Raw genomic sequence first — 9,135 nt, 5'->3', positions numbered from 1 at the left:
AAAATGCCACTTGGCTGCACTGAAAAGTGACAGAAAAAGCCCTGCCCTATGTTTAAATCCACATGAAGTGGAGATTTTTCTCTCCTAAATAGCCACCAGGAGATCTGGAGCAAAACTCCTTCAGCCCTTCCCCAGGGTTCCTCAAACCAGACTGTAGGGTTGTTGAGCTGATGTTGGCTTTTCTCTGGGGCTCTGAGAGAAGGTGGCGTGTACAGAGCAGGGCAAGGAGAAATTGGGCTGGAAGCAAGTGAGGAATGCTGGTGAACTGCCTCAAATCAGACMGTAATTAGTGAAATGCTAAAACTGAACTAGAGTTGGAATGGTAAGGAAACAGGTGGAGCTTTTGAGAAGTTTTATCTGAAGCTGAGCAGAACTCCAGGGGATGCATTTTCAAGGTGTCCCCCTGATTTACCTCCAGAGTGTTCTTCACCACAATTTCAGTGTAATGAGAGCTTCAGAGCATAACCTCAGCCTGGTGCAGGATGTCAGATCTTAATCCAAATCAGATCTTCCTGAACAGTCATGGTGTACCAAGTCTTTATTGGGACAGTATGCTTCCAACAGGTACATTTTCCAGAAATAAACCCATAAAACACAGGGAAATCTTCCAGGTAGAGGCTTCTGTASGAAATTCATAAAAGTTTTTCCAAGTACTTACCACTTAGAGCAGCTTATCCTTGAAAAGGTGTGTTATTGTTCAAGAAAAGGAAAAAGCCTTGATGTACAACATGAATGGCATATGTTTATAGACTGAGAGATGTCTTTGGGGGCTCTTCAGTGTTTATTTCCTCTAGAGCCTTTTAAATATTCATTGTTTTGTGGTGAACTCCATTGTTGTGTGTGTTTATGGATTCACACATACCGGAGTGCTAATTGCCGTTCTTTCGAGAACTCTTGAAAATCTGTTCAGGTACAGCAAAATAAGAATAAAATGTTGTCTTTTTTTGTCCTACTTCCAATGTAATACAAGCTCAGTTTCCTGCTGTTTAAAGCATTGTTGTTACTCTTTGAAAAATGTTGTCCAGCAACAGAGGAAAGAGCACTCAGAAAAAAAAAAAAAACAGCAGCTTTACTGTACACCAAATGCTGTCACATTTTTTTTTTTTCCCAGTCTAATCTCTTACAGCTACTTCGTTGTTAGTCGTAACAATGGCAGGTAAGAGYATTTCCAGGCAAAAAGTGACCTTTCAGTTGACAGTGTGCTCTAATTGGTTTCAGTGATAGACCCCTGTGCAAGTGGGAACGGAGGATGCTCACAAATCTGTCAGAATGAGCGAGGAATTGCAAAATGCGAGTGTCATCCAGGGCATTCTCTTTCTGCAGACAAAAAGTCGTGTTTAGGTAAGAAACTCTGGGATCTTTCTTGTGAAGGAAATTATTAATCAGTGCTYTGGCTTTCTGAGCTGGGGGTGGAAAGGAATGTGTGACACAAATATTTGTGTGCATTTTGGAGCAGCATTTTTCCCTGTGATACTTACATCAGCCCGTGGTCTTGAAGGACATTTTTAGTGATGAAAATCCCTCTGTGATCTCCCAAGTTGTGCTTTCCAGGTTTGTGAATGCTCTGGTGTTATTCTTGTAGGGTCCCTTTAAAACAGTGTCCCAGATACAGCTCCTGGAAAATTGGTTCAAGTGAAACTCTGAACCAGGTCACTGAAAACCTATTTAGAATTCAAAGGGCTTTTTAGCTGGAGAACTGTTTCCATATTMATGGAGAAACTACTGTGAAGGAAGAAATCATGATGTGTAAGATTTCCAAAGAGGGGAGCTTAAAAAGTTGAAATCTAAAGTCCTCTATTTAGTCTGGGGTTGTCAAAAAGATCTGTAACGTTTCTGACCCAAAATGTGGGGGAATTAGAGATCAAAATGCCTGCTTTTCTCTTTCAGTGAAACTCTTGGAAGGTAGTTTAGCAGTTTTATGAAGTAAAAAGCACTTGTGGACTTTATGGTGCAAAGATTCTTAAAAGCCAAGTCAGGATCAGGGTGTGTATATGTATGTGTATATATATATATATATATATATTCAGATACAAATTTTAAACTCATCCTTTGAAAACTCAGCCAAAATTTTGCCAATATTTAAATTATTGTCTCATATAGAGGGTCCTGAGTGCCTTTCAAAATATTTACTTCCTACCCTATTCTGCTCAGTTGTCTGTAAGCCTTTCTTGAGCAGAATGGCACATCTTGGTGATCTTCTCTCACTGGAATTACTCATGAGTAATTATTGAAAATAAAAAATACTTTCAAATAGTGCAGACACTTCACTCATGATGAGTGGATGGGAACAACAGTGGGTTTTGCAGTAGGGTCAGACTGTTACTCTTTTATCCCAGATACACATTGGCATTTCTGTTGATTTATGGATAAACTGAATCACTGAGTTAACTTGCAGTGYTATATATTGGAACAAATTTTCTCCCCAGCCTCATGGCAGCAATCTTTTGAATCATTAAGCAGCGTGTCTTACCATGGATATACAATTATTGGGATTTTTTCTCCTAGGAGTTACTCAGTGTCTTTTGCAAAATTCAAGCTGTTGTTTGGCTCTCTGGAAACGGAGCTGCAAGGAGACAGAGGGCAGCTGAAGTGTCATCCTTCASCTATTAGCTGCAGGACAGGAGGAAATCTGTGCAGGATGGTGGCTGTGGTTCAACTTCTTATTTTTTTTGTTTAAAAAGAAGAAGAGAACAGAATATTCACCAGCACAGTCTGCTCACAAACTGACAATTACAGAAAAAAGGAGAAATAACCCTTTTTATTCTAAGCAGCTGCTGCTCACGTGGCTAATTCAGAGAAGCTGTCATTTGTCCTGAAATTTTCATGAGCAGTACGTGGTGTTTGCAGTGCCTGGGGCCCCTCTTTGCAAGGAGCCTGGTTGCATTTGTCAGGATCCTTGTGCTGGAGTGCAGTTCCACAGCTCATGTGCAGGGACACAACTGCTGGAACGTGGATTTTTGGGGATAAAAGGTGAGGAGCTGCACTTCAGGCTGCTCCCTCCCACGTGCAACACACTGACCCAGGGTCGGTGCAATGAATAATCTGTGTTTTGCCAGGAAAATGTCAGAACGTGAAGGAGCAGGAGATGGATCAGGGGTTTGCCACGTGTGAAACCARTCTTTGAGCAGAGGTCGGTGTTTTGTGCAGCTGTTCTCCACTGCAGCTGTATTTAGGGTAAATTTTTGTGGTTTGATTTTTTTTTTTTTTAACTAATTACTGAGATTTTGGGTAGATGGACATCTTTGGAGGCATTTAAGCTTAAAATACAGACTGAGCATGAAGCTGAGGAGAAGCCTGCTTGACAGGGGGAAGAGCAGCCCCCCACTTTGGGTTCTGCACCTTTTTATTTTTATCTCAGGCAGGGTGAGGCTGCTCTGGGTGCAGCAGGTGCTTCCCCACTGCTGCAGAAGCAGCTGTAGGATTCAGGGATGTGACAGAGATGATCTGTCTCCATTGTCCCTGCTGAAACCCAGCCACCACTTAATCCAGATCGTCTGACATTCAGAAAATAATCAGCCATTTCCTGCTTCATTAATTCAAATATTGTGGCCTTGAGGACATGGTGATAATTTCAGAGTTTGGGGAGTTAGGGCTTTCTTCTGAGTTCTTCACATGAGGTCTTCTTTTGCCATTCTTCATATTTTTACAGAATAATAAACAAGTTGCTTTGGCTCATACTGCARATACAATGTTTGATACTGTAAATGTTCACACTGAGAAGTTCAAGGTCAATGGTGCTTAGAAAATAAGATTGTTTTGGAGAATAATGTGAGCTCAGTGCTCCTGGGTTCATCAGGCACCGTCCTTTGTAGACKGACATCAGGATAATCCTCTCAGCAGATATTTTGGAAATTCAGCCATGTCCACGTAGAGCAGTGTTATTTTTTATTTCAGCATCCATCTGAGTGACTSTGCCTCTCTCTCTGTGCTTGCAGACATCGATGAGTGTGCAGAAGGCAGGGCAAGGTGTGCCCATCGCTGTGTGAACAGCCTGGGATCCTTCAGCTGTGCCTGCAACCCTGGATTCGAGCTGGGAGCGGACGGGAGGCAGTGCTACCGTAAGTGACACCTGCAATAGGTGACACTGCAATAGGTGACACTGCAATAGGTGACACTGCAATAGGTGACACTGCAATAGGTGACACTGCAATAAGTGACACTGCAATAAGTGACACTGCAATAAGTGACACTGCAATAAGTGACACCTGCAATAAGTGACACCTGCACAGCCCTGCAGCCTTGGGCTGCACCCTGCTCTGCTTCCTCCTAATGCACTGGGATGAGCGTTCCCAGCAAAATTAATGCATGCAAAAGCTCAGGATTAATATTGTTCCTTCCTCTGCTGGGCTTGCAGGGTGACACGCTCCTAAGCTGTGTTCACAGACCTTAATTACTGCCTTTCAAAGAGCAAATAGCCCTGTTGGTTTATCTTCAGAGCCTGGTGAATTCTGCTGCAGAGCCACCAGAATGCTGCTGTTCTGTGGAATGTATTCATCCCTGTCCTCCACCTCCTCCTCCTTCCAGCCTTCTTAGAGAGCTGGTGCAGGAGAAACCCACCGTGATGTTCAGCTCTTGCCTTTACCTGTCTGAATTTGCTTGTGTTTCTTCTGAGATTGCTGACACTCTTAAGAGGATGCTTTTTAAAAAAGGAAAAAAAAAAAAAAAAAAAAAGGAAAGATTGAGGATGAAAAAAGCAGTTGAACAACTAAAATTTCCCAGACTAAAACGAGCCCCTGTTGTCTTTCCTTGCATAGTTACCTCTTGCCAGCGGGGTTTCTTAATCAACACGGCTTTTCTGGGGAGTGGAATGGGCTCCCAGTGCTGTTAGCTGATAGGTGATCCCTGGCCTGCCCTTGAGGGCAAATTTAGATTAATAAAGGAGGTGATGTGGAAGAGTTGGGGTTATTATGGACCTAACATAAGCTCCCTGGAATGCAGACAAAAGCATGACCTGTTTCAGCAGAGAGGTGGGCAAAGATCATTCAATCTAATAATACTGTGCAAGAGCTTTCAGCAGAGCTTCCTTAGRAAAATACGCTGCCTGCCAGACAATGAGTGCTTTATTTAAGAATGTGTGTGTAAGAAACAGTTATTAAGAATGAAATCCAGTTTCAAAGCATTAACATACATTAAAAACAAAACCCAGTTATGYGAGAGACATCCTGGAGAGTTATTTCATAGGTGATGGGGAGCTGTGAGAGGTGCAAAGGCAGAGGAAGTGTGATTAATATACAGATATGAAATGTTCTGTCACAGGCATAGAAAAGAGGTTTAGACCACTTAGATTGCATCGTGCTTTTCTGATAATATTTTTTTCTGGATGCTCAGCAGATCTCAGGGGATGGTGATTCTCTGTGCCTCATGTACAATATTGCAGAGTAAACAATAAAAATAAAAACATTCTGCATATATTTATGATCAGGATTATCCCAGTGTTTGAGCAATTTACAATCTTTGTTTATTCTTTCATTTCCCCAGTGGCTGGGGAAGAGCTGTTATTTCASTTTTACTGATGAAGAACTGAGACAAAGTAAATGATGAAGATCGTGTATAAAGTCAGATTCTGCATTTAATCGCTGGGTTTGCTAAATCCCAGCTTAGCACACTGGACAGGAGACACGATTTCCCCTCCCTGGTGCAAATAATCATACTATGTATGAGRTGTAGCCCTCAATATTTATTCTCTTAATTTATACCCTCTTCCAGCTGGAATTACATTTCTTGTTGGCAAGCAGGTTGCTCCCTGGGAGCACAAAGAGGGGTGGGAMCAGAGCCACCAACAGATGTGTCTGGGGAAATTCTGTGCCAGATCTGATGGCCACCACTCCGAGCTGGGGTGTTTTTGGAAACACAGTGGCTCCTTTAGGAAGGRTGTTTCTCAGTTCCCCTATATAGCAGGAGAAATTATTTCCTCTAGAAATAGCTCTGTAACGAGACAAGCTGGCTAAATCCTTCGTGAAAAACTTTATAATTGGGTCTCTAGTTTCTTTTCATCTTGGAGAAATCATTTGATGGAGTAGGAAGGGAATGAGGTGGCCTGGTGTTCCCTTTTCTGTAGGAAGGTTCYCATTGGAATGGCCAGGATGTTGTGAGGAATGTCCAATACCTGAGCAGGAGATGGAAGTCTGTCAGGGGGAAGGTGGCTGGCAATGGCTCTGTGCGGGGACAAAGTCACAGCAGAGGAGCTGCTGTGTCCCCCTGGAAGGGACATCCAAGGTCCAGAATCTGGAGATTGTTTTGTGTTTGGCTGGGTGTCCATTCCACCAGCAGGACTCTGCTGAGGAGGTTCCAATGCCTTTGTGTTTGGTGGATGTCTCCAAATCCAGCTCTTTGCTATTTCATGCAAAACTCAAAGCTGTTCTTTAGGGAGCAGATCAGAGTGGGGGAGATGTGCAGCACCTGGGCTCTTCGGATGGCTCTTTTCCTTGTTTGGGGCGAGAACTGTGTCTGAACAGAGTGTAAATCTGAGGCAACTGGGAAGACTGCTTTAGCAGGAGGCTGCAGGAGCACTGAGCCAGCTTCACATGGCTGGATTCCAGAGCATCCYCTGTTGTGACACAGGAACAAATACCTGGAGCAGGGACTCCAAAGCCTGCTCCTATGGGGAGAGGCTGTGAGGTGCTAATATTCACTGCTACACCACTCAAGGCTGCTGTTCCACAGAACTGATGCTCCAGTGACTCCCCCCAGGCTTGTTTTTTAACATCCTTCTGGTTTGTTTCCCTGCAAGGCATTGAGATGGAGATTGTGGACAGCTGCCAGGAGGGGAACGGCGGCTGCTCCCAGCGCTGCGAGCACACGGCTGCCGGACCGCGCTGCTCCTGCGCCCGCGGCCACCGCCTCGGTGGGGACGGCAAAACCTGCACAGGTAACGTGTGCTGGGGGCAGAGACAGGCTGTGCCAGGGCCTGGGGATTGCAGGAGAGCTGGAAATGTTTCTCCACACCTCCCCTCTGTCTGCAGGTGTTGATTAACACTGCCCCTGGTGTGCTCCTCCTGTGCTGCTCCAACTCGCTGTGCTCTGGGCAATGCTGGGATGAGTCCCTAACAAGGGGAGGGATGGAAGATGGCCCTGGTGCATCACCKGTTACCATGGCCATGTCTCACTGGSGACAGCCCAGGCATCACAGGCCTGGCTTTGTTYCCCTTCCCTTCTCAGCCAGTGGCTGGGAGCAGCAGCACAACCACTCTGAAGTGCTTCAMGCACAAACTCCACTTTGTGTCACAGAGTCTGCTATGTTTCCATCAGATTTTCTTAGTGGTGAGGTTACACTTCTGCCTGTGAGAAGTCTCACTTGGGAGGTGAAAGTAACAAAGTTAGGTTTGGGCTTGTTTCGAGAGAAAAGCTTTCATTCATGTTTGAAGCAATTCTGCTGTGAGATTTTTTTTTTTTGTTGTTGTTTGGTGTTTGTTTTGTTTATGGCTTTTGCCTTGCAAACTGTATYTCATTCTGCTTTGGGCTTGCTGTCACCATGCCATTACAATTTTTAAGAATAGCCAGGAAGAGAAGGGGGCTGGAAAAAGGAGCAGGCATCACAAAGCAGAGTGGTGAGATATGAGATGATGAGAAGAGGTAGARGGTGGGAGCACTGACGAGTGTGAGAGGCATTACAGACAAAATGAGTCTTGCAAGAGAAAAAAGCCAAGTGCAGGAGAGAGGAGGAGCAGAGGAGGAGGAAAGCACTGAGGTCTGCAAGGAGGGTGAGGATGGAGCCTAAAAAGCAAAACAAAAAAYGTCTGGGAAGCAGATTAGGAGCCAGAGCCTCGCAGAGGTGGGTGGATGTCTGGGTTACACAGCCTGGTCTGTTCAGCTGCACAGCAGCCTCCTGCCCACACCCCAGCTCTGCTGGGGATTTCAGAGGGAAGTGGTTACTCCAGACACAGCACAGGAAGGGGGAGAGCAGAGGGAAAAGCTGAGGACATGAGAAGTTGCTCTTAACAGTAAAAATCTCCTTTCTGTTGGATGCACATTTTGCATTCCTGCACAAATAAGGGGCTGTTGCTGGAACCCAGAGCGAGGCATCACCTGATGTGCTGCAGAGGAGCTCAGCTTGTGACATTTCTGGAAAACACTGCCTTCAAATAACCTGCATTAATCATTTCCACACTGACCTCCTCACCTCGATTGATTAATTACATTTTCTTTCTCCTGCCCGTGTTTCCTCATGAAGTTGGTGCTCCTTCCAAGGTTAATTGAGACACTGACCTTCCCCATCTGCAGCTGCTCAGCTGGGCCACGTTCAGAAGGTTTTGCAGACTCAGCACTGACAAGGTGGCCCTTGGATGGCCACTGACCTGCTCAGCAGCCTGGCAGCAGCCAGGAGCCTGCAGTGCACTGATAACAGCTCAGCTCTTCTATCTGATCACCACAGCAGTGGTGTCAGTGATACCAATTTCTGAATGGACACAGAGCGGGAGGAGGCAGCAGGAAATCAGTTATCAAAAACTACAACTGAACCGACCAGGCTGCTGCAGTCCAGAATGCCTGGCTGRATCAGAGCATTGTTAGTTTGCATTGACTGAGGTGGAATGTGAAGAAGTGTAAATGGTCAAGTGTAGGTTACAGTTAAACAGAATGTTTTTAAGGGYTGGTGGGTCCTYGYTGTCTGTTTTYATAGAAYCRTGGAATATTCWGAGTTGGAAGGGACACACAGGGATCATCCAGTACAASTCCTGCACAGACACCCCAATAATCCCACCCTGTGCATCTCTGGGGAAAACCTTTCCCYRATCTCCARCCCAAACCTCCCTGGCCCAGCTCCAGCCGTYCCCTCAGGTTCTGTCCCTGCTCACRGMGAGCCCAGCTGGTGTTTGTAAATCCCCTCAGGCAGCTCAGGCTTGTGGAGGAGATGCCTCTCCCAGGACATGGAGGGCTCTGGCTGCTCTGGGAGAWGGTGGAAGGCAGATGCTGCTGTAATTCAGGATTCAGACAGTGTTTATAAGGTTGAAGGAAGGTGTAAAGCAGTGAGTGCTGCAGCCCAGTAGCTCTGGGCAGAGCTGTGGCAGCAGCTCAGGCTCTGTCAGGGCTGAATGYTCTGCCCTTGCCTTGCAGATGTGGATGAGTGTGAGACTGGGGAGTCCTGCTGCTCCCAGTTCTGCATCAACTACTCGGGGGGCTACGAGTGCGCCTGCAAGG

At 45.6% G+C, this 9,135-nt stretch overlaps 1 protein-coding gene across 1 annotated transcript in view; it reads left to right on the top strand.

The window, feature by feature from the left end:
- The window catches only part of LOC130580759 (multiple epidermal growth factor-like domains protein 6), a 169,976-nt gene that overhangs the window by 115,851 nt on the left and 44,990 nt on the right, over nt 1–9,135 (top strand). Inside the window, exons 7-10 of the mRNA XM_057378471.1 lie at nt 1,219–1,341; nt 3,936–4,058; nt 6,731–6,868; nt 9,052–9,135. Of these exons, the coding sequence (XP_057234454.1) occupies nt 1,219–1,341; nt 3,936–4,058; nt 6,731–6,868; nt 9,052–9,135 (468 nt within the window). The remainder of the gene's footprint in view (nt 1–1,218; nt 1,342–3,935; nt 4,059–6,730; nt 6,869–9,051) is intronic.

Source organism: Malurus melanocephalus, unplaced genomic scaffold (genome assembly GCF_030028575.1).
Source record: "Malurus melanocephalus ecotype Western Australia unplaced genomic scaffold, MMel_1.1 scaffold_360, whole genome shotgun sequence".
Classification (NCBI taxonomy): Eukaryota; Metazoa; Chordata; class Aves; order Passeriformes; family Maluridae; genus Malurus; species Malurus melanocephalus.
This window is presented reverse-complemented; position numbering and strand designations above follow the sequence as displayed.